A 25,854-nucleotide genomic window follows, 5' to 3' on the forward strand; every position below is an offset into this window, starting at 1 on the left:
CAAAAGGTAATTTCTACAGCACCTGTCTCAGAAGCATTTGGCTTCCTCGAGGCGGTTCAGGAGACCTGCAGGAAACAGATTTTTGTGTTTTTTTTTTTTTTTTTTGCTCTAGGAAAAAAACTCATTAAGAGCCATCTCAGACAGCAGATGTCTGTTAGCTGCACGTACATATCCAAACGAAACTTTCACCCAGAGGACCAGAAAAGGCAAGGCCAGCATCAGAGATTTAGCTGTGTCCTAAGAAACAGAAATCTCTACTCTTAGGCATCCTCCCACTTCCATGACTCACCTCCTCTCATTCCAGAAAGTCATGCACAGGAATTAATTTATGGGTCCTGTCCAGAGGTCTTTAAGTAAACAGTGCTACCAGTCCTTTCAGCTACCCAGGCAAGCTTGACTTCAGGCCCCAAAGAGGAAGCTAATGACTTGTAGTTACTTTGCTATTGTTTTCCGAAAACAATTTGACTTCCTTTTTGATAGCCTCAGAATTCCTTCTTTACAAATGAAGGCGCTGGAACCAGGGGAGGGCTGAGTTGGCCAGCTCAGGAGCATAATGCTCTCGGGCAAGATCTCCTTTATTAACAAGTTGCAGAGCCTCCTTAAAGGATGGTGGGCAGACCCTGTTTGTGAATGGAGGGACTTCGGTGCTGCCTCTGCCTCCCTCCTAAGATCTCGCTTCTATCCCAGAGCATATGACAATAACTAAGGTGTTTGGTGTCCAAAGAACAAATTTGTGAAGATCATCTTATTATGACCATTTTACAGACAACACAGTTGAGGCTTATTGACTTGCCTGAGATCACAAAACAACAAATGGACAAGGTTAAAATTCCATCTCAGATCTCCTGACTCCAAGTTCACCTCTCTCAAAGAGGCTATAAAGATGCAAAGAGAAGCCATCTGTCTAAAGCTGGCGGGCTTTGGTCTATTCCCTGAGAAGGGAATTTGGTCTATCTCCTGAGAAGGGAATCTTCACGTTAGATAAGAATCTACATTTGAAATTTACTGTATGAGTGATAAATCCCTATCCTTTCTTCTGGTCTGGGCTGGTTTTAGGGGAGCTATTTTTGCACCTTCCTTCTACCAGAGGTGCCTCTGCTAGAGGTTCTTAGTCGAGTCCCTTCCTGCCACAACAAAAGATCCCCACTGGATTTCTCTGAAGAGACTGTACCCCATTGACTTTTTCTTGACTTTTAAAAATGGTGTTTATGAGAACTATTTTTTTAAGAGAGTTAGACTTTTCTCATATTTGCTTCTGTGAATCCCGACACTACCCCTGTCCATGACCACTGCCACATAGAAGGAAAGTTGGCAATCCTCTAGTCTCTTTACATAAATGCACTCTAGCACTCACTACATTGCATTCTACTTCTTGGTGCACAGGACTTTCCCCAGCCACTGGGAGCTTCAGGGCAGAACTTGCATTTCATTTATCTTTGTATGCCCAGTCCTTGCACAGAGTGTGTTCTCAGTATACCTTCACTGAATTAAGGACTAATGAGTGAATGAATGGCTCTACAGAGCGGGTGCTGTTCCTGAGACTCTGGGAGGAACAGCTGTGAGGGAAGTACAGGCTTACCTGGAAGAGCAGTTGCCATGTGCTCTCAGGTACAAAGGGAAGGTTATATGTGAGTGGTGCCTTCGGATGTGTGCACTGCCCAACCTGCTTGGCTATATCTGGTGGCCTTCTCAAAGGAGGCAATGAAGGTGGGCACAATAGTTAGAGCTATAATCATCAGAACCCATGTTTGCATTGTAAAGCCTTATCTCCTTTCAGAGCACTCTCCCATTTATAATTTAATTTTTATCTTCAGAATAAATGGCATGATTCATTGTATCTATATGTCTATCTCTCTGTATATCTAGCTACGTATATATAGAGAGGTATATATTGTATTTATATATATATGATAGAGAATATTTAGCACTCACTACATGCCAAATATGACATATATCTCACTCAATCTTCATAGCCAACCCAAAACTACTATTATGATACTCATTTTTAAAGCAAGAAGGATATAGAAATTGAGGGTCACATTGCTGCCAAGTAGTGGAGCCAAAATCGACCCTGAGTACTCTTAACCACAAAGTTATTTGCCTCAAGTCCTGTCCATTCTATCTTGTGTATTCAGCTGACTGGACATGCGACTAATCTTTGAAAAACCAGGGAAAAGTTGTAATCTCCTAAATGCCTCTAATCCTGTATAATGTCTTGACCCTAGGAGCTAACTTTGGCTCTACATACTAATTTGGGAGGAAATGTAAAACCTTTGTTATTTGTATTAGTGCATTTTCATACTGCCATAAAGAACTGCCTGAGACTGAGTAATTTATAAAGGAAAGCATTTTATTTTTTTTTATTTTTATTTTTTTTTATTTTTTTTTTGAGACGGAGTCTCGCTCTGTCGCCCAGGCTGGAGTGCAGTGGCGCAATCTCGGCTCACTGCAAGCTCCGCCTCCCGGGTTCACGCCATTCTCCTGCCTCAGCCTCCCGAGTAGCTGGGACTACAGGCGCCCGCTGCCACGCCCGGCTAATTTTTTGTATATTTAGTAGAGACGAGGTTTCACCGTGGTCTCGATCTCCTGACCTTGTGATCCGCCCACCTCGGCCTCCCAAAGTGCTGGGATTACAGGCGTGAGCCACCGCGCCCGGCCTGGAAAGCATTTTAATTGAATCACAGTTCAACATGGCTAGCGAGGCCTCAGGAACTTACAATCATGGCGGAAGGTGAGGGGAAGCAAAGCATCTTCTTCTCATGGTGGCAAGAAGGAGAAGTGCTGAGCAAAGGGGGAAGAGCCCCTTATAAAACCATCAGGTCTCATGAGAACTCACTATCACAAGAACAGCACGGGGAAAACTGCCCTGATGATTCAATTCCCTCCACCTGGTCTCTCCTTTGACACATGGGGATGACGGGGATTATAATTCAAGATGAGATTTGGGTAGGGACACAAAGCCTAACCATATCATTATTGAATTAGGCTTTGAACATCAATGGCTAAATTATCAGGACAGATACAGGGTGTTGTACCCCACTTTTACACACAAGGAAATACCTCTGTTTCAGAGTGAGGTATTTGAGGGTCTGAGGGTGTCTGGTTAACAGCATATTTGGCAGAAAGTTTCTTGATCTTGTGTCTTATGACTTTTTTTTTTTTTCCAATAGACCACCTAATACTATACCTTGGACATGTCTGAAACACCTTTCAAAATAAAGGAAAAGCAAGACCTTTTTAGTATTGTGAGGTAGGTAGGTGGGGTGGATCAAGGATGCATAAGTTGTTAGAGGAGGGAGGAATATGTACCAGGGATGTACTACAAACTCTAGACCTTGCTTATAATCAGACCAAAATATGAGGCTCTCAGTCTTCTTGCTTTCAGAGATTTCTGTCTGGATCTAGAGGGCAAATACCATCCCAAGATCTCCCACGCCAAGGTCTCATTTTTTGCTGTAGAATAAAATCCCCAGTCCTGGGACTCTCAGAGCTCAAGTGAAACTGCACCCAGCTGTTGCCTTCATGCCCTGACTTCAGTGGGAGAGAATTCGGCAGGGCTGGTAGTGGATTCCCTCTCCTCTTCTCATGTCCATGGAGGCTATTGTTCCAAGCCCATCACAAGAGTTCTTAAGCCTGGGATCCCTGAGGATTCCATTTGCCTTAAGCCTAAGAAGTGTAGACATGATCTTGACCTTGTCTTTGGGATTAAAACTTGAGATATGATGAGAGTAGGCTCATAGATCAAAACAGCAGGAGCAAGGAAGTCTGTGTTTCTTTTGCTTTCTGCTTCTTGAAACAGAGTGTTCTTGCCCTTTTTAGCCAGTAAAAGTCTTAAACAGGACGGTTTATGCCTGTGGTGTCTGCATGTTAACCATCAGAAAAGTGTGACCTCAGCCCACTAACCATGGCTCCAATTACCCATTTATGCCCTCCAATGAGGCACAGAGGACTCACCATTCTTGCAATTAGATGCTGACAAATAATTTGCACATGTTATCATGAAGGCCATAGGGGAGGCAGCCCTGGACCACCGTGTCTTGGGAAGGAAACTTGTAGAGTTAGAGATTCATTGGGTAGAGAAGACATTGGAAGATCTCCTCATTTGCCCCCTTGCCTCTAGAGAGAATAAAAAAAGAAGCAATTTGCAGTATGCCAGTTTTTAAAAGACTTGTAAAGAAGGTGATGGTGCTTCATCCTGGAAATCAGTGACCGTGCTGAACCACTTTCATAATCAGGTCTGAATACAATCTCTTCTGCTAGGGTTAGAGTCTGTTCTTCTTGTCCTATCTGCAGGTCTGTTTGCTCCTACCTGGAGGGCCCTGTGCCCGCCTGTCTTACCAGGCCAGTAGGTTTCATGAGAATTTCTTCTACAGCCATGGGGAAAAAGTGCCTAATCTTTCACACCAGGTGAACCTTTTCTGTACTTATTGAGTAATCTTGGGAAAGTTACTTTACTTCTCTGAGTCTGAATTTTCTTTTCCATGAAATGGAAATAATAACATACTGTCTATCTGACAGTGTTGTGAGGTGAAAATACCTGGTACATAGAAGGCCTTCGATAAATCTTCCTCGCAGCCATAAAAAAAGAACAAAATCATGTCTATTGCAGCAACATGGATGCAGCTGGAGGCCATTGTCCTAAGCAAATTAATACAGGAACAGAAAACCAAATACCGCATGTTCTACTTCTAAGTGGGAGTTAAACATTGGGTACTCATGGACATAAAGATGGCAACAATAGACCCTAGGGGGTAATAGTGTCTATTGCATAGAAGGAGGAGGGAAGGAGAGAGGCAAAGGTTGAAAAACTGTCGGTTACTATACCCACTACCTGTGTGACAGGATCAACTGTATTCCAAACCTTAGCATCATGCAATATACCCAGCTAAACAAACCTGCACAGGTACCCCCCTGAATTAAAAATAAAAGTTGAAATTAAAATAAATAAATAATATAAAAAATATTTCTTTTTCTTCCCCTTCATTATAGCACAACAAAGAGCTCAGTCTGTATGAAGCTGTTTCCCAAATGATTTTTTTCTCACATAATTTAGCACTTTATTATATCATCACTGACACACATACATATAGGATACTGCCCTTTATACTAATTGTTTTCTCTCAACAGCTCTTTTCTACAACTAGAACATCAGCTCCTTATGCACAAGGAGGGCCCTTGTTTCTCACATAGAATAGGCTGGGCCCATAGGAGTAGCCAATGATTCTTGTTGAGATGAGACCCTGATTATAGTTGAGAAGGTCTTTATAAGGTCATTTTTCTGTCTTTTTTCTCAAAGTAAAGGAATGTGAAATGTACCTGGTACAATGCTTGGCACATATTAAATGTTGAATAAAGTTTATTTTGCAATCCCACCTCTACAGCCTTTCCTTTCAGGTATGATTTACTAATTCTTTGACTGGTTTGGGCTTCCTCTCTAACTCCTCTCTGAGTCCTCCATATTTTGTAATGTGTGGAACAGACTTTGACACTCCTTTCTAAGACCATTTCTTGTGTGAAATGTGAGGAAGAAGGGGAGGTGATGGCAGAACCTCAGTTCCCACCCTTGGCCCTTGTCCTGTCCTTTTCTCTGGTGCATTGAACACCTGCTTTTGGGGTCCTTCTTAGCTATGTGGTGATCGCCAGTTTCAGCCCCTTTAGAGAATCACCTCACATCCACAGCCCAAATGACCTTTTTTTTTTTTTTTTTTTTTAACTTTTGTTAGTTAACTTTCAGGTTAGTCCTGGTGCCTATTCTGGGTGCCTGAGCCAGGTGAGGAATAAACCACATTTCTGAAGGCCTTGCTGAAGCAACATAGCTGTCCTGGAAGCCATGCTGAACGGTCCCGGCTGGAGAGCTGTTTGACCTCGTTGACTTGAGATGATCCCAGTCAGAGACCTCAGCCTTCTCCCAGCCCTGAAGCAAACTTCCTGGACTTCCCCTAACAACCCATCCAGTTTCTTCACTGCTTTAGTTCTCTGTCAGCCAAGCACGAAGGGAAAATTTACCTTGTATACCCTGCTCTCCCTCCAGGGTCGTTAGTGTGTCTGTATCTGGGCAGCTCTTCCCTTCTGCACATTCAGAGGAAAATGGCATTCTCCTGTCATCTCCAGGCCTGCCCGAGATCATCTCTCCTCTGGCAGCCCAGTGATCTAGGAGTGTACATTCCACTAAACCTTCCCCACTTTCAGACCATCTCCCAGTTGAGACTTTATGGGTTCTTTAACTGGCTACCTCCTGGATGGAGATAACAAGATGTTGCTAGGTGTCCCCTGCTCTTGTAGAGAAGCTGAGATGTAGGGGCAAAGTCACAGTGTGAAACTGGTGAAACTAATCTGTTTTGGAGAAGCAGGGTTTGCTATTGGTTTCATATGCTGAATTCCATCACAGGACTTTGGTACAGCCATGGCAAGTACGGGCAGGGAGGAGGTAGGTATAGTATTGTGTATTGTATTGTATTGTATTGTATTGTATTGTATTGTGTTGTATTGTATTGTATTGTATTATTTTGCAGCCACATCTACAGTACCTCCGTGTTCCCAACCATTCTATGTGCCTTTCATATCCTCGTTAGTCCTCATGACAGCCCTGTGAAGTACATAATATTCCCAATTTACAGTTGAGGAAACTGAGATGCATAGAAGTTAACTTGTCCAATGTCACACAGCTAGTAAGTGGCAGAGTCAGGATTCAAACCCAGTCAGGCTGGCTCCAGAATCTGCTCTGATGCTGCATAAAAGTGGGGTAAACTCTGGCTAAGGAATCAAGAATCCTGCATGTGCTTTCACCAGGGTTGTTGCCTCCCTAGAAACTGGAAATTCAGCCCCCTGCTCTTTTCCCTCTTGCTGATCCTAAGCTCATTCACCCATGAAAAATATAGCCCATTAAGGAAACATCTTTGTAGAATCTTGGAATGCTTGTGACCGGTGCTTTGTGGGAAAGGCATGTTTCAGGTGATGATGTGGAGCAAAAAGACCGTTCTGGCTTCCTGCCCTGCCTCTGCCACCTACTACTGTATATGACATTGACAAGTGGCCTTTTCTCTGGGCCTCAGTTTCCCTGGCTGTTCCAGATGATCACTGAAGTTTTCTTTAGCTCTCATAATCTGTGGGCTCTTAGTCATTGTTTTGTCTGATTTCAGTCCACTCATAGTGACCTCTGTTGTTGACACTTACCTCATTCCAACTGGGTCCATGGCTAACTGTTTAAGTTGAGGAGTCTGGGGGAGAAGTTGGAGAGTGGGAGGGTTTGAGGGAAGAGATACCCCAGTTTCTGAATTTGGTCACCTGTGGCATCCGATCTAACAAGAGCCAAACTTACTTTCATCAATTCAATTCCAGCTGGGAGACCTGTTTGCTTTCATGGAAGGAGCAATAAGGTAAACGTTGGCATTGGTGTAAACTTCTAATCCTGATTCTACCACTTACTTTACACACTGGGTCACCATAATCATGTTACTTAATTTCTCTGAACCTCAGTTTCCTCAAATGTAAAATGCAGAAAAGGTCTACCTTATAGAATTGGAAATGAGAATGACTGAGATAAAAGTAGGCAACATATATATGAAGTCTCTAACCCAGTGCCTGATGCATAGAAGTTGCTCGCCTCTCTTCAGAGGAGAAGGGGAGAGAGTATGATTCTGGCAGTGAGGAATGCCCTCCACTTTTGGAGCTGGGAGGTTAGCATTTCTTTCCTTTCAGGTTAGTCCTGGTGCCTATTCTGGGTGCTAGATGGTTGTGACTTGTGAGACCGTGTTTTCCTGTGCTGGCTGATGCTCAGTTCTTTGGTATGGGCATAGTGGAAATCCCAAAAAAAAGGCTTGTTACGTGAGTGAACACCCTCTTTTTTTTTCTGATGATGGGAAAAGGATGGGAAGAGGGATCTCTCAGGCAGCGCCAATTTTCCTGCTGATGCTCCAGGAAAGCCATGGCCTGGGAAGTCTGAGGTGACGCAGCAGAGGGGTGGGCAGGAAGAGACCTAGGGAGGTGGTGCACCAGCGGCCCGGCCCGGGGGAGAGGCAGTGTGGAGGACTGCCGTGAGGACAAGGATGACAGGCAGGCAGACAGACGGGGGAGGGCCGCAGGGAGAAGGGGGCTCTGCCTCCTTGGGGGCCAGGGAGGGGGAGCACAGTGAGCTGAGGCTACAAGAAGGTAGAGGGAAGAAGACTTTTAGAGCAAAGACTCTAAGAGCACAAAAGAGAGAGGGGAGGGAGGGATTCAGAGGGGAAAAGGGGTGGAGAGAGAAAGAGTAGGAAGAAGTGGGAGGAGGGAAGGCGACAGATACGATTAAAAAGAGGGTGGAAGAGGAACAACTGACAGGCTCAAGAGCAAAGAGCGAGGGCAGTTGGAGAAGCAGCAGCCAGAGTGTGAAGAAGCCAACGGAAGGAAAGTCCAGGGAGGAGGAAAAGAAGCAGGTAAGAGTAGACTTGAATTTGAACAACTAAAACTACAAGTGGATATGAAGTAGCCAGAAGAGGGGAACTTGGATTCTGGGCTGGATAAAAAGAAAGCTCTTTCTTTCTACCTGTGAGTTTATTCCCTACCCCTCTCACTATTTCCTGTGATAGCGAGGTTTGGATATATTAAAAAGGAAGGTTTAGCGAAGCAGCAGATAAATTACTTCTTTGATTTAGAGGGAGCTGGAGAATTGTGAGTGGAGGGCCCTTGGGGTTCCAGCCTACTCTTGTGGAGTTCAGTCCTCTGGGGGCATCTTAGAAGTGGGTCACCAGTCCATTCCTAAGAACTTTTCTTAGAGGGAATTGGCCCTTTAAAAGTAAAACCAACACTGTTTTACGATGCTTCTGCTAGGCATGGAATCTTTTTTCAAAATGCTTTTCGAAGCATCTAGGGGACTGTTCTGCTTTTTTTTTCCTCCCTAAGGCATGTTGGATGGTTTAAAAATATTCCCTGGTTAGTTTCCTGCAGAGTATCATGTCCCCGCTGTGCAGTGGCCGCATTTGAGAGATCCAGGCTGCCACTTGCAGCCAGAGGAAAGAGGCGTGTGAAACCAGTTAGGAAGCCCAGGAAAGCGCCCACCGAAGGTCTCCTTTCCACTCGCGGTGTGAAGTAGAAGACCACGGGGCACAAAGATTCTGTTAGTTTTTTCCTGGACCTTTCTTCTGAGCAGGTAGTGAAAGAGCCCAAACTCAGGGGCTGGGAGGCCTTGTAACAGACACATCCCCATGCTGGGCCTCGGTTTCCTCATCTATAAAATGGGGAATTTGTAGTGGAAGGTTCCCTCTGGTTCTATACAGCAGTAACGGTGTGTAAGGCTGTGATTCCAGAGGCTCAAAGGCAGCTCAGAACCACTGAAAAAGGGAGGCTCAACCCAAGGATTTCTCATCTTGCTCTGTTGCTAAGTTTTTTCCTTATTCTCCCTCGCAGTATTCCATTATAATAGAGGGATTCCTGGTTCTCACTCCCCAGCAAATCACTGGGGTTGCTGTTTCTGGAAAAAGGCTCTGGCACAAAGAGGTCCAGCTGGCTGTGGGGGGAGGCAGGGCAATGGAGAGAGCACCGAACAGGGAGTCAGGAGACCTGGAACCAGCAAAATTGGAGAGAAGAGACCAAGGGGAGCGTGTGGAGGTGCAGCGCCTCTGACTGCCTGGTGCTGTGGCTCATGGCTGGGAACACCAGCTGGTATTTAGACGTCTTCTAACCTGACTTTCACATCAGCAAGCCAAGTAGCCTCCATCCCCTCCACCCACTGTCCCCAGAGTCACAGCCCAGCCCAGTCCTTGATTCACTACTCTCTAGGGACAGCTCTGAACTTTCTACCTTCCTGCCAGGTTGCCCGGGGCAGCAGAGCTGTTTGGAGCCTGCTCCCCTGGCTATCCCTCCAAGCCTTTTCCTCACTCAGCACCGGCCGGTGAGGAGTCCCAGTGACCACAGCCTGCAGAGCAGAGAGTACCAGGAGGGGATTCTGTGACTTCCAACCCAGCACTCTCTGAGCATCCCTCACCCACACATGTGACGTCCACAGAGCCACAGCAGTCACAGAATCAGGCAGCCCCACTTTGTCTCTGCCTTGGAACCCCAGAGGTGTGCTTGCTGGGCTCCTGAAGCTGGTCACTGTTCATATATCTTAACTGCCTCACTCCCGTCCCCTCTCCTAGTACTGCCTAAGGTTCGAGAACATTAGAACTTAAAGAGGTCTCTTCCATTACCAGCCTCCTTCTTCAACAAATAAGGAGAACAAGGACTAGAGAAGGGCATGACTTGTAGGAGACGACACAGTGAGTCAGGGCTGATTGAGCTGGGAGAGCACCCTGCCCTGCTCACTCATACCAAGGGTCTTCTAACCTCCATCTCACTGGCTGTATTTTCCCAGCCTCCATCTCTCCCTGAGTCTCCCTGATTCTTCCACTTGAGCGTCTCTACGATTCTATTTGTTGGTATTGACTCCCACCTGCCCACCTGCTCTTCATCGTCTGCACTGGCTGTTCGTGGGCCACAGGCAGTGCAGGGTGCTGCCACAGTGCCGCCTGGTCTCTCGGGTACTGACTGACCCCACCTCTTAGGACAGGGGACCTGTCTATGTGGATCAATCAGGACAGGAACTGGATGACCTACCATCTTCAGGGCCAGGGAGACCCAAGGTCAAAGCTCTGCCCCCTGTCCTAGGGAAGAACTCAAGATTCCAGTAGCTGTCTGTGTGAACGAACTCCCATAAGCACCAACCTGGGCTCAAGGGTTGAGCTGGACAAAGGGGAGAGATGACCATTTTCCTGGAAAGCTTCCTGGAAAGGAAGCTGACTTCCTTCCTATTGTTGCAGGCTGCTGGCTCCTGGTGATGCCAGCTTGATGCCACTTTGAGAATAAATTGTTTCTGATATATTAGCAAATAATGGGCAAGTAAAGTTTAGTATTCAACAGCCCACTGAGAGTCAGGAGGTCACAGAATCAGAGGTATTGAAAAAATCACAGAGGGATCTAAGAGTTTATCTCATTGAGGGGTACGGCTGAAGGAAGAACCTGGGCATTTGGAGTCACATTTGGCTAGGATTTTAGCTACGTGACCTTGGGAAAATTATTTAATGTCTCTTACACTCAGTTTCTTCATCTGCCAAAGATGCTAATAAATATCTTCTTCATAAGGTTTTATGAGGATTAAATAAAGTATTTTAAATGGCTATCAACTAGAAAGGCTTCCCATGACATATACTTCCGAGGAGGTATTGCTGGGTTTTTATGACCACAGATGTTTTTTCTTCTAGGACTCCTTCTGCTGTCCTCTAAGCTGGAAGTCAGAAACTTTGGACTTGCTTCTTGGCTTTGCCACTAACTTGCCATACTATCACAGCTGGGCAAGTCATAGACTCCCCAGATGTTCTAACTTAGAGATGGAAGAGCCTCAACTCTTTTGTTTCACATGTGAGCAAAGTGAGGCTCAGGGAGGGGAAATATCTTATCTAGGATCACCAAGAAACAGCTGGAACCAGAAAAGAGCTCTCTTCATGAAATGATAACATTGCATTTTCACAGGGGATTCCCAGAATCGTACTCCAATCTGACAACTCTATGATTCAGAACCTCAGGAGAGGACAGAGGTGGCTAGGGATCAAGATGTCCCTTACCCTCAGATCACGGAGTAGACAACCCCCGCTTTCTCTTCCAAGTAGAACTGAGCCTGCTTCAAACCTCTCATTGTGAGTGTGCCTTCTGCTTGGTGATCAGATTCAAGAGTGCTGCAGCTTCTCAGAAGAGAGGCATCCCATGAGGCATACATTTTATAATATGGAGCCATGTAGAGTCCAACTTCAGGCCTAAAAGCTTGAGTTAAAAACACATTAGGAGGCAGGCTGGACTTGAAACAGGAATGAGAGTGGCTTAATTTGAGTAGGCCCTACACCTCCCTGCTTCTCCAGCTTGACCCAGGAGGTCTGGATGCCTAGTGAAATAACTGATTTATAGACTAATTACTATACTTTCCATTGTCTGTATTTTTCCCATCTCTTGACAGTTACCCTCTTGTACCTGTGCCACGTGAGGGTCCTTGCTGTGTCACTAACCAGCCTGAGGCACTATCAGATTCTCCATCAAGTTGGCTAGTTGGAACATGTCTGAGAGGAGTTTTTACTGCAAATGTCAGAAAAGAAAACAAGGAACTAATATTATTGAGTGCCTATGTGCCAGATACTGTTCTAGGTGCCTCCACATGTCCACATATTATGTTATCCCCATGAGTAAACATTCCCATTTGTTAGATGAGTTAGAAATAGGGAGGATAAGTGACTTGCCTAGGGTTACACCACTAGAGAGTAATGCAAGCAGGGTCCTAGCCCTATTATTCCTTAGAGACCGGAAGTTCCTCCACCTAACAATTGCTGTTTCTGTTGTTCTTGTTATGATTTCACATCAATGGAACACCAGAGCCCGCTGTTTGGCCAGCCAAGAACCGGGCAGTAGATGCTGCTGCAGCCAAGAACACTTGCTGGCTAAAAAAGGAAATAACTTTCTATATGTGAATTCTGGCCAAATGATGGCAGAGGCCAAAGAGTCTGGGAATCCTGACTACTGTGGGCTGAGGGCCCCAGTGTAATAATTAATTCTAGGAACAGCATATGTAAGAGATGGCCAGCCAGTAAGCCAGAAGCTAAAAGGAAAAACCCTGGGTCTCTTATGAGGCAAGGTAATGTGGGAAAAGTCCTGCTCTCAGAGTTAAGAGACTGGAGTTCTGGGCACAGGCTTATCATCGTCTATCAGTCCTAGTCCTTGGTTTTCTTTCTTGTCAGAGACATAGAGAGGATGTGGGCTTTAGAGTTAGGCTAGCTGGATTCAAACACTTTATGCAGCATTTGCCAGTTGTGGCACTTAGTACAAGTACTTAGCCTCTGAGCCTCAGTTTTCTCATCTGTGAAATGGGGCAATACTACTTTCCTTGCAGGATTAATGGAAGGGTTAGAAAGTATAGTTATAAAGGGCTTCACACATCGGAAATACTCAAGTTAGTGTTGTTATCACTATTCTTAACTTCCCTGGACCCTTGTCATCTTGTTTAAAAATAAGGAGTTGAGTTTGATTGATCTCTACATTCCGGTCAGCTCTACTGCACTATAAATCTGTGACAAATGGGGGAAATAATAAAGAAATGTGGGTATTATAACAGAATTTTCATTAGCAATTAATTGCATGCATACTAAGTAACCCCCTTGGAGTAATTAAGAAGGACCTCCCAATATTTTGTTGTAACTTAATATCTCCATTTACTACTCCCTTTCATTCACTTTTTGTAAACATTTTTTCTTCCAATGGTTTAAGAAAATTATTTATCCTAGCACAAATCTTTCTTCACTTTACTCCCTTCTACTTCCTTGGCTTTGAAACAACTGTCTGCCAGCAGGGTGTCGCTGAGTGGACCCATCTGTTCTTGTCAGAATAAAATAATTAAATTTAAAAAGGAGTTAATTATCTGCCATTGGTACCACTGGCTGGAGTAGGAGGAAGACTGAAGTGAGTACTTCATCTCGCTCATCTCTTCTCCCCTCTTATCTCTATCTTCCTTTCCCCTCTACAGTGAGCAAGGTTCAGGGATGCTGGCCCTCAGTGGACTTCCATTTCTGAGGAAGGTGCCCACACTGCCCAACTCAGTAGCTACAGTTACATCATATGCCTGATCATTTCTCCTGAGGCTGAAGTAGTTTCCCCAAACATAAATCAGGGAAAGAATGAAAATCCTAAATGTAAGAATTAGCACCAATCGCTTACAATCAACTCCCTATCCAAACAATGATCTCAACGAACATTCCCTCTTCAATCATCTTATATAAAAGTGGCCAGCCTTTGACTGGCTAGGATTTTCCAAAGAAGAAACTTTAGGTGATTTAGATAGAGTTTAGCACAACTGTTAAGGCAGGGACACTGCTGCCAGATGAGCTAGGAGCTGGGTTTGACTCCATCTCCACCTCTTACTAGCAGTGTGATCTTGCTCAAGTTACCCTCTCTGAGCCCTGTAAAAAAAAGATGAGACGCCAGGCATGGTGGCTCATGCCTGTAATCCCAGCACTTTGGGAGGCCCAAGTGGGTAGATCTCCTGAGCCCAAGAGTTTGAGACGAGCCTGGGCAACAGGACACAACCTCATCTCTAAAAAAAAAAAAAAATACAAAAAATTAGCTGAGTGTGGTAGTGCACACCTGTGGTCCTGGCTACTTGGGAGGCTGAGGTGGGAGGATCATCTGAGTCCAGGAGGTCAAGGCTCCAGTGAGCTGTGATTGTGTCACTGCACTCCAGCCTGGGTGACAAAGTGAGACCCTGTCTCAAAAAAAAAAAAAAAAAAAAGAGTACTCCCCACTTCCTCAGGTTGTTGCGAGAAGCAAATGAAAACAGATATAGAAAGACACTTATAGAGTGTCTGGCACATAGAAAGGTGTCAGTGAATGTTATTTCTATTATTATTATTATTATCACCTATATCCAAATTCTTTTTTTGTGTGTAACTGGGTAAACTAGGTGTAGTTGGGAATATCAAAGGATGACAAAGATTACTGAAGTCGCTGAGGATCAAGACCACTCTCTCATGTAATTCTCCCTACATATCCATTTTAAGGAGAAATTATTGGGGTGAGAGGAAATCAGAAAAAAATGTACACAAATGAATAAGGTACAAAAGAGTTCTGACATGAAGATTCTGCTTGGTGCTTTGCTTTATAAAGCTGCCTTGATGTCCGGCATGACGGAGGGGCTCGATAAACACTTTCTGAACTAAACTGCCCTGACATGATACTATTTCTCAGGCAGCCTTTAAGTGAGGCCCTTTGGGTCCTTTCACAACAGAATTCTCTTAATTGGGAAGCAAGTGAACTCTGCCCTGCGCCACATTCCACTGTATGGCGAGTGGAATGACGGCATGGGCCCAGGGGGTTGTTATTATTACTATGAATAACAACCTTTATTGAGAACCAGAGATTTGTTAGATACTGTCCAGAACATGTGTCGTTGTCCAGAATTAGACTCAGACTCTGTGGAGTGGTCTTGTCATCTAATTTTGACAAGCTTGGATAAGTTCCCCAGTACTATGAGGGGAGGAGGCAGTGAGGGAGTAGTCCACGGTGATGGCATTTCTGCTTGAGACACATTCGGTCCTGCTGAGAGAATGGTTCTGTCACAGGTGGAAGAAAGACTCAGTGGCTTCCATCTGCCTGGTGTTCTGGTTACCATCGTCATTGGGCAGGTGTCCCTATGCCAGCTTCCCAGGGAGGCCCCTCCACTGACGTGCAGCATGGCCCCAACGTGTTGCTTGGCCTCTGTGTGCATTCTCATCCTTTTCTTCAGCAACTGGTAAAGAATTGCCTGGATCAATTTGGCATTAGGTGTTTTAAGAGACTTAAATGCTATCAATTCATCCATTGTTGTTTTTATAAAGTACATACCACACTGTGCAGGGTGTGGTGTTGAGCACTAAGGGGTTTGGGGTGGGGGGAATTTCAGGAGGAGAATACAGTGATGAACAGAAAAGCAGTTTGTTTTCAAAGAGCTCAGGGTTGGGTGGGAGAGAGAATACATGGCTTGTAGAGCAACTAATTCTCAGGTGTGTGAGACCTCAAAGGTGTGTTCAGCCCAAGGCCCGGCTGCTGACTTGGGGGACACAGAAATTATTGTAAAATACTGTATTAGAAGGGCTATGATGTGTGGCTCCACGGGACAGAACGGGAATCAATAGAAAGAAGAGAATTTTCAAGGCATCCCTGTGGTAGCACCTCACTCACTAGCAATATACCTTCTTAAGCAGGAGAGGCGAGAGTGCAGTCACAGCAAGTGTGCTGGGAGGTACCTGTCATCGGCAGCCTACCTAGTTGATGCTGCAGCTACTACTAAAAGACTGCTACAAGCATGGACGTTACTAATTGTGCAGTCCTTTACATCCCCAACCCCATTTAGAGGCTTCAGATTAGGCCCTCAGGAGCAAATCATGGACCAAGCATGGCCTATCATGTGAGTTGAGAATAACTCCAAACTCCTAGGCATGGCTGTTAAAGCCCTCCACAATCTGTTTCTGCCTGCTCTGCACTCTCCCTCCATGCTCTGCTCATTGTACTCTAAAACCATGCTGGCTTTCATTTCAATGAATTTGTTCATGCAATCTTGCTTTTGTCTGAAATCCCCTCATCTCTTCTGTAACTCCTCCACCCACTCCACACCCCTACAAACATCACATACCCCTAACTCCTCCACAGGAGTTATCTCCACTGGGAAGTCCTCTCGAAGGTCTAAAAATTGATGAGCTCCACTCTTGGAGGGAAGACGGAATGAAACTTTCTGGCATGCACCAGACTTGAACAGAAACTCTGGAATGAAGCCCTGGTTCTTCCCCCATTAATTGTTCCTTCGAACGAATCACTTTTATATGTTTCCTCCTCTGCAAAACACAGGCAATAACAATCACCCCACAGAGTGGTTATGAGGATTCATTCATTCAACAATAAAAACTGAATGTCTATAACATTCTGAAAGTATTCGGTCTTGAACAGAACAAATATGAACCTGCTCTCTTGGAACCAACAAGAGAATGTAGAAGCACATTTTGAACAGTATGTAAGCTTTTATTTTTATTTACTTATTGTGAGGTTTTATTTTTACTGCTGACCTTAAGAAGAAAGATTTGAGCCTCCTTAGGACCTCTTTTCAATATTACTGCTAGCCAAACATTTTCTTCAATCATTAAGAAAGCATTTATTGTGTACCAAATGAGAGAACCTGATGCAATAAGAATACAAAGTAGAAGACATAGGGCTTTTAACTTTGAGAAGCATAATACCCATTTGAGAGAAAAAGCTGTTAAATACTTGACAGAAGGAATCATGCCTGATTTTTATTAATTTTTCTTTTTTTTTTTTTTTTTGAGACGGAGTCTCACTCTGTTGCCCAGGCAGAGTGCACTGGCATGATCTCAGCTCATTGCAACCTCCACCGCCCAGATTCAAGCGACTCTCCTGCCTCAGCCTCCTGAGTAGCTGGGATTACAGCTGCCCACCACCATACTGGGCCAATTTTTGAATTTTATTGGAGATGGGGTTTCGCCATGTTGGCTAGACTGGTCTTAAACTCCTGACCTCAGATGATCTGCCCGTCTTGGCCTTCCAAAGTGCTGGAATTACAGGTATGAGCTACCACGCCCTGCCAATTTTATTAATTTAATAGACATCATTGAGTGCCCAGTGTGTGTCAGGCCTTGCACCTCTTCGGGACTGTTCTCATGACTCAGAACAGTGGTGAGCACATAAAGGGGACTCAGCAAAGTATCTGCAGGTTGACTGACAGACAAATGTTTAGAAAACAAGTCTAAGGAAATATATAACCAAGTGTGAGAATGCATCCTGCATGCTGGATGGTAATTTAGAGTCTTCTGGAGTTCAGGAGACACCAAAGAGGGCTGAGGTCAATTTTAGAAGACTTCTCCATTTTGCTGTACATTTGCGGAGTCAGCGGAAAAGGTTCTGGCTATGAGTTTATGATTACTCCGGGTTGCTCTGAAATGATTTCTGAAAAACATTGGCCGTGTAGGGAGACCACAATGTCACCACAAGAAGGAGCACTGGGCTGGGCGCGGTGGCTCACGTTTGTAATCCCAGCACTTTGGGAGGCCAAGGCGGGAGGACCAACTGAGGTCAGGAATTTGAGACCAGCCTGGCCAACATGGTGAAACCCCTTCTCTACTAAAAATACAAAAATTAACCGGGCATGGTGGCACACGCCTCTAATCCCAGCTACTCCAGAGGCTAAGGCAGGGAAAATTGCTTGAAACTGGCAGGCAGAGGTTGCAGTGAGCTGAGATGGTGCCACTGCACTCCAGCCTGGGTGACAAAGCAAGACTTCATCTCAAAAAAAAAAAAAAAAAGGAACACTGGATTAAGAATGTAGGTGCCTGAGTTTTATTTCTGGCCATTTGGCCATATAGTTCACAAAATAAAAGCAGAAAATGATTTATGCTCACTATACACAAAATCCTTCCTCTGGCCCTCTTCCTCTTATCTAGCATCATGTTACTATTGCCAAACAAGTTCCCTAGTGGCCCCTCCAAATTTTGCTTTATCCCAGGATAGGACATGTTGAAAGAGGATGTTGGAGGTTTGGGAGTGAAGAACCTTTAGAGTTGGGATGGTTCTCTTCCAGGTTCTAGGGACCATCTCTTTTTGCCTTGCTGATTTCAGAACTTGTATCAGTGGCAGAGGGCTTTAGAACACAATTCCCTAGGACCCTCCCCAAAACCCATAAACCAGATTCGGGCTCCTGCCCCACATTCCCATAACACCTTATACTTCTTTAATGTTAACACACATCATGTTTTATTGAAATTATGTATTTACTGTCTGCTGTTAATTAAGGGGTATAAAGACAGTTACACTCAGTGAAGGCAGGGAATCCTTGTTTGTTTCCCCTCCTTCCTGCTGTATCCTCATTGTCTAGAATGATGGCTGGCACCCTGTAGTCACTCAATAAACTTATTAAATGAATGAAAAAAAGGACATTCTAGGCAGAGGGAACATAAGAAGCCAAGATACGTGGGTGAGAAATGGTGAGATGTGTATATGTACATGGGAAACTGTGTAGCTTAAGTATTGAGTGTGTGAGTGGAAAAGCGGAAAAACGACAGCATGAGACGGTACAGGGTTTCAAATGGCAAGTTAAGCAGCTTAGACTTTCTAAGTGGTAGGAAGCCAGTGAGGAGGACTGCTAAAGCAGTGAGGTAAATTGCCATTGTGTTTGATAGCATTTATTCATGGCATGGGCAGCTTCCTACGCCCCTCCTAACACACTTCCTGCCAAGAAGCAGATAATAATCTACAAAGTAGTTTATATGCTATACGCCCAGTAAACTCACTGAGTGTCTAATCTACAAATTTCCGTGGCTGAGATAGGGGTATCCAAAGGGAGCCAACGTAGCTGGAAAAGTAACTACAGTCAGAGACCTTTCCCATTCTAAACTGAGCATCTGGTACACGGCAGCAATTTTAAGTTTCTCTGACCTTGCCTGAGCGTCAGCAGGAAGTCATACATGAAAAACCCTTCACCCTATTTCCTCTGCCTGGGCCCAGGAGGTCTGCCTCACCCCCATACCTCCTCAGATAGTATCTCTTGTTCCCTGCCAATAAGACGTCCTTCCTAATACTGCCTTTCTGGTTTTCCAAGGTGTTCCTTTCTTGTACCTGTGCTTTACCTCTTCCAGGTGGAATTCCTTGGACAGCAGTGAAGGAGTCAGCAGTCAAGCCTCTTGGCAGACTAGACCAAAGGGTCACATTCTTTGACCCTTTCTGGAACTATTTTATACTTCCTTGGGGACTTGCAAGGAATGAGTGACAGAGTGAGATCAAGGGAGAAGTCTTCAGGGACTGAGTGTGGAAAACTTGCCCCAAATCCTGGAAGAATATGACCTTTGTTTCTTTTTGTTTCCTTTCTATTTCCATTTTCTTCTCATTTCCTCCCCTTCTACTCTTGCTTCCATTTCTTTTCTCCTTTGTAATGCACCTTTCTCTACTTTCTAATTTCTCTTTCTCCCTCCTTCTTCTACCTCTCATCCTTCCCCACCACTCTCATTGCTAGTAATGGCTACCTTTGATTCAGTTCTTATTTGCTGAACACTGTGTTAAGTGCTTTGTATGCTTCATTTCATAGCACTCTATGAGTTAATAGTATGTCCATTTTGCAGGTGAGGAAAGTGAAACACAGATTGAATCATTTATCTAAGCCCAGCAGATGGTAATAGAAATTTGTCAAACCTCAGTAAGTTAACTCCTGCATCTGTCTTTTCTTAACCCTTACATAGTCTTTTTCTCCATTTCCAACTCCCCCTTGTCCTTGCCTTTTCTTCTCTTCTTTTTATTCCTCCCCTTCTCTCCCTCCTTCTTTTTCTCAGACACTCACCATGGTTCAGTCACTGCACGTGTGTGGCTGACCCTGAAGGTGCTGAACACTGTATATGTGCCCAGAAGAGAGGACAGACAATTCAAACTCTTATCTAATCAGCCATTTTCCTTTTGAGCACACGCTCCACAATTTTCCACATTTGGAGGCTGAAAGAGGGGGCGCTTCGCCACCTAAGGAAATGGGGCAGATGTCTGATCACAAATGACAGGAAAGGCCTCAATACATGGATGGGTCTTTGATATAGAGAGTAGCAGAGATAAGACCCTTTCTGCTCACTCAGGAACTCCCTCATTCCCAGGGACTCTGTATACTCTCAAGGTGGGGAACCTGGGGTCTGAGAGAAGACAGGGCCAGGAGGTTGGTCCCTGTCAAGGCAACAATCAACTCAAGAGCTGAGGAAGCCTGGACTATAAAATGCACCACCCTGACCCCATCTTTCCCCACAAGGCTGAAGAATGTTCAGACAGAAACCAGGAGCACGTTGGCAGCAAAGATATGAAGGTCAATTTTGAATTTGACAAACCTCTAAAGTCCCACCCAAATCTGAGGTTTTATGATTCTAAGAAAGGAATATTTATGCTCCATTCCCTCCGAGATCTTTGTCATCCTGTTGGTTAGGAATGATTAGAGACTTACACTGTAAGAACATACATTATTCACTAAGTAAGAATTCTGGAGGTAGGGAGCCTCAAGAGTTGCTTCAGAGGCCTCAGGGCACTGGTTGACATTTCTGAGATTCTCTGGACAGCTTTAGACATCTTGGTTCATACAACTCTGTCCACAGGCAGGAAGCGGTGGGGGCAAGCGGAGCTCACTCCTATTCACTGGGGGATGGGAGCACTGTGAGTAGGCTCCCTCCTGTTCACCAGGGGATGGGAGCACTGTGAGTCAGGTTCCCTCTTGTCACAGGGGGATAGGAGCACTGTGAGTGAGGCTCTCTTCATTTACTGGGAGGTAGAAAAACCTTTTCTGGAGCATTCCCTCTACTTTAGATTCTCCCCATACCTCACCTACCAGAACTAACTGCAGAGGAGATTGAGAAAGCAATACCTGGCTTTTTCACCCTGCCAATGGGAGGCAGGCAAGAAACAGAGAATTGGTTTTCTATTGGGTAGGAAACAACAGTGCCTGTTAGCCCCTCCTTCCTTCACTCAACTAACATGTATTAAACACCTACTGTGGGCCAGGCTCTGGTGATACAGAAGAGAAGACAGTTCCCATTTTCAAACTGTCTCTACTGGGAGAACATAGACAGGCAGAGGATTACAACACAAGGCGGCAAGCACTGGGAGACAAGTAAGTGTCCTGGGGACCATCACAGGAGCTGAAGAGGCTCAGCTTCAGGGAAGAGGGAGGGTTGGAGGAGGCAATGACTGGGTTAAGTTTTGAAAGGTAAATAGGATTCAGCTAGGAGTGAGGGGACATGTAGAGGTACAGAAGGAGGACATTTGGAAAGACTTAGCATGGCTGGACAAAAGGAACTCATGTGGACAGGCAGGAAGAGGCTGGAAAAGCAGACAAGTGCCAGATGAGGGATGATTTTGTAAGGGACATAAAGTTTTGAGACATTTATTCTGGACATAAGGGTGGATAGATGTGTGTGTGAGAACCTTACTTAAGTGAGACACAGAAACTTAGCAGCAGGGCGAGCTGAGCTGTGTGGTTGGAATGGCTGTGTTGCACTGAGGCATGGGAGATCAACTTTGCCTTACCAGCCAGAGGAAGTGAGCACTTATCTGTGATACGGTTAGCTGGTGTGACCAAAGCACACTTTTTGTTTGCCACCTCCCAACACAGCTGGTCTATGCTGGATGGTTCTGATTTTTGCAGAGTGCTTCCTGAGGGGCCAAATTTGCCGACTGCATCCTCACTCTTTCCTCCTCCACCTAGTTCTGCCCTCTGGAGCCATAAAAATATTCCTTTTCCACCCAACAGCCATTTAAACATTTGGAACAGTTGTGGAATGATTTTCAGAATATCACATACCTCATATCACTTAATCCTCAGAATTCTCTGGTGTAGCTATTCCCATCCCCGTCCGATAAATGAAAAAACAGACTCAGTGAGGTAAATGCCCAGTCACATTTGCAGATCCCAATCCTGTGTTCTTTTTAATAATCGTGTTTCTCCAGGTGCGGTCCCTCGCTGCCTACATCAGAACCACTTGGGCCACTTGTTGTAAATCCAGATTCCTGGGGGCCATCCCAGACCTCCTGAAGTAGAATTACTGGGGCAAGAGCAGAATCCATATTGTAACACACCTCGATTTCTAGATCCGTTAAAATGTGGGAGCCATGCTCTAATTTTGCTAATATGGCTACTTTGAATCTTCTCTTTCTTTTTATTTTTGCTGGGAAATGAGAGAGAGCTTTTCTTTGGTTGCTTTGACTTCTAAGTTGCATTGTCTTAACGAACCCACTGGATGGATCAGTGGAATCCCAGAACATGATAGACCTTCCAGACCTTCACAGAACATCCTTCTCCTTTTCTCTCTTTCTCTCTCCCCCATTTGCAGAAGTTTTGCCATCTGTGACCTGGCTGTGCCAAGATGGGCGATTGGAGCTTCCTGGGAGAATTCCTGGAGGAAGTACACAAGCACTCGACCGTAGTAGGCAAAGTCTGGCTCACTGTCCTTTTCATATTCCGGATGCTCGTGCTGGGCACAGCTGCTGAGTCTTCCTGGGGGGATGAGCAGGCTGATTTCCGGTGTGATACGATTCAGCCTGGCTGCCAGAACGTCTGCTACGACCAAGCTTTCCCCATCTCCCACATTCGCTACTGGGTGCTGCAGATCATCTTCGTCTCCACGCCCTCTCTGGTGTACATGGGCCACGCCATGCACACTGTGCGCATGCAGGAGAAGCGCAAGCTACGGGAGGCCGAGAGGGCCAAAGGGGTCCAGCGCTCGGGCTCTTACGAGTACCCGGTGGCTGAGAAAGCAGAACTGTCCTGCTGGGAGGAAGGGAATGGAAGGATTGTCCTCCAGGGCTCTCTGCTCAACACCTATGTGTGCAGCATCCTGATCCGCACCACCATGGAGGTGGGCTTCATTGTGGGCCAGTACCTCATCTACGGAATCTTCCTGACCACCCTGCACGTCTGCCGCAGGAGTCCCTGTCCCCACCCGGTCAACTGTTACGTATCCCGGCCCACAGAGAAGAACGTCTTCATTGTCTTTATGCTGGCTGTGGCTGCACTGTCCCTCCTCCTTAGCCTAGCTGAGCTCTACCACCTGGGCTGGAAGAAGATCAGACAGCGATTTGTCAAGCCGCGGCAGCACGTGGCTAAGTGCCAGCTTTCTGGCCCCTCTGTGAGCATGGTCCAGAGTTGCACACCACCCCCCGACTTTAATCAGTGCCTGGAGAATGGCCCTGGGGGAAAATTCTTCAATCCCTTCAGCAATAATATGGCCTCCCGACAAAACACAGACAACCTGGCCACTGAGCAAGTGCGAGGTCAGGAGCAGACTCCTGGGGAAGGTTTCATCCAGGTTCGTTATGGCCAGAAGCCTGAGGTGCCCAATGGAGTCTCACCAGGTCACCGCCTTCCCCATGGCTATCATAGCGACAAGCGACGTCTTAGTAAGGCCAGCAGCAAGGCCAGGTCAGATGACCTATCAGTGTGACCCTCCTTTATGGGAGGACCAGGACCAGGTGGGAACAAAGGAGGCTGAGAGAGGAAAGATGTCTCTCTTCCGAACTGATGCTTTCTCACTGTCATCACTGCTTGGCTCCTTTGGACCCTGGGTCTCAATGACATTGCTCATTAATTCTAGAAACTGTAATCAGGGCTCTGGGATAGTAAGAGACATGACTATCCACCCAGACTGCAGTTCCCTCCCCACCCTCTACCCAGTATATGAAGCCTTTCAGGTTACTCATGAAACAGGGTAGAGGGAGGGAAGGGAAGCATGGCAAAAGCTGGCCTGGAAGGGATAGCCAGAGGGATAGAATGACTCTCTCTCTACATACCAGCAACATACCAGATGCATTCTTTAAGTTCCTACCTCCTTGACCTGATCACCCTCCCTCCTCCAAGGAAGAGCTCAAAGTTCCCAGCCAACAGAGAGCATGAATCAAGGAACTTGCATTATATGTGCTCCTTGAGTCTGTTATCTCCATGGACCATTCCTCAGAGTAGTGGTGAGATGGCTTTGGGTTACCTTTGGCTTCTCCTCCCTCTACTCAGTCTTAAAAAGGGTTTCTTGGAACTTTACCAGCAGCCTCAACTTTACAAATGCCTTGGTATATACCTTTGGCAAATGCCCCACCTTGGTGATGTTGCAGCCTTTCCTTCTGCCAGGGTGTACACCTAGCCTGTGAAGATGTCAGCTCTGCTAGGGAGTCACTGTACACACAAACTCCACTGGAATTCCTGCCAACATCTGTCATCCTGCAGCTCCTTTACAGTTCAATCCAATGATAGAAACCATCCCTTCCCTTTCTCCCTTGGCTGTTCACCCAGCCATTCCCTGAAGGCCTTATCGACAGGGATATCCAAGAAGCCATTGTCCTCTCTCGAACCCTGACCAGATCCCCAGCCACTGAGGCCAGTGGAATTTCCCCAGGCCTTGTTAAAACAAAGAAAGCATTGTACTTCTCAGATTCCCCTTGTGGAAAAAAAATTCTGCTGTGAAGATGAAAATAAAATAGGAGAGAAAACACTGGAAAACTATATTCCCCTCGTATTTACTTCCTTTGCTGACTGCCAACTTAGTGCCAAGAGAAGGTGTGATAACAGCTATGGAGGCCCCCAGATCTCCCACTCCTGGAGGCTTTAGCAGGGGCATGGAAATAGTAGGGGAATCTCCAGCTCTCTTGGCAAGGCCTTTATTTAAAGAGCACAGAGATTCCTATGTCTCCCTAGTGCCCCTAATGAGACTGCCAAGTGGGGGCTGTAGAAAAGCCTTGCCTTCTCCAGGGACTGGCCTTGTTTCTGTATTCACTGGATCCATAATGGGTTACTGTTGTTTTGGATGAAGGTAAAGGATGCTCAGAATTGTTGGATACTGAGACTTATAGAGAGATTATTGCATTATTAAAATGCACGTGTGTGTGTGTGTGTGTGTATGTGCTGATAGGATGGGTAAAGGCTAGGGGAGTCCTGAAATAAGGAAAGGAAACCACAGAGAAACTTGTGTCTTCCTGCTCTCCCCTCCGGCTGCCTCGCAGAGGGGCTAAGCCTCACTGTTTTGGTGTTATTAACCTAAACAGATAGACACGAGAGGTTGGGACAGAGGAGGCTAAAGACTCAGGAGGTTCAACCTCTGACTCACCTGCCCGTCTCTGGGCCCTCTGCTGATACTTGGATGCTATTGTTGGGTGGAAAGAAAAATGGGAGTGGGCAAGTGGAGGAAAGTGACTAGGATGCCATTTAGGAAGGAATGTCTAATCATCCCAGGTCCCTGGAGGGGACACCTTTTAATCTATTGCCTAGCATTAATATTTTCTCTCCTTCTATCTCTGAAATGTTTTATGAAATGAGCGTTCTTGAATTGGAAGTTCTGTGGGATCAATCTTTGATGGTGAGGGTTTTAGAAAGAAAAAATTAAGTAAAATGTGTAATTTGTCTAAATAAAATCTATCTCTACATCTGTCTCTCTTTTGTTGTCCACTTCATGCTGTGACTACAAGAGGATGGCAGACTTGGTGGGGAAGGGAGCGCTTGGACTGTACCCATCAGTAAGCCAGTAATGCACAGAGCTTTGAAGTCAGGCATGCAAGGGTTAAAATTCCAGTTGCTAACTTACATCTGGACTCCAGCAAGACAATCTCTGAGCCTTGGTGTCTTCATCTGTAAACTGGGCCCCGTTAATATCTACCTCATGGGCTGTTAACTGAGCTGTTAATTACCTCATAGGGCTGTTATCTGAGTTGACTGTAAAGAGTTCAGCAGAGTGCTTGGGAAATAACAGTCATTACATGGTAATTGTTGTTATTATCTGATTATTTTTGTTATTGTTTTGAATACACAGTATTTGGAAATGGGATGTTGAG

The 25,854-nt window shown here is 45.5% G+C and overlaps 1 protein-coding gene across 2 annotated transcripts; it reads left to right on the plus strand.

Annotated features, from left to right (window-relative positions):
• The first annotated feature begins 8,034 nt into the window (after positions 1-8,034).
• Positions 8,035-25,452, plus strand: GJA5 (gap junction protein, alpha 5, 40kDa). Of its 2 annotated transcripts, none has more exons than XM_011994445.1 (2): positions 8,035-8,411; positions 22,374-25,452. In XM_011994445.1, the coding sequence occupies exon 2, from the start codon at positions 22,407-22,409 to the stop codon at positions 23,481-23,483; it is 1,077 nt and encodes a 358-aa protein (XP_011849835.1). In that variant the 5' UTR covers positions 8,035-8,411; positions 22,374-22,406; the 3' UTR covers positions 23,484-25,452. The 2 variants fall into 2 exon arrangements, with proteins under 2 accessions (XP_011849835.1, XP_011849836.1); XM_011994446.1 differs by lacking the exon at positions 8,035-8,411 and adding an exon at positions 21,027-21,154.
• The last annotated feature ends 402 nt before the right edge of the window (positions 25,453-25,854 follow it).

This window comes from Mandrillus leucophaeus, unplaced genomic scaffold (genome assembly GCF_000951045.1).
Source record: "Mandrillus leucophaeus isolate KB7577 unplaced genomic scaffold, Mleu.le_1.0 Scaffold457, whole genome shotgun sequence".
Classification (NCBI taxonomy): Eukaryota; Metazoa; Chordata; class Mammalia; order Primates; family Cercopithecidae; genus Mandrillus; species Mandrillus leucophaeus.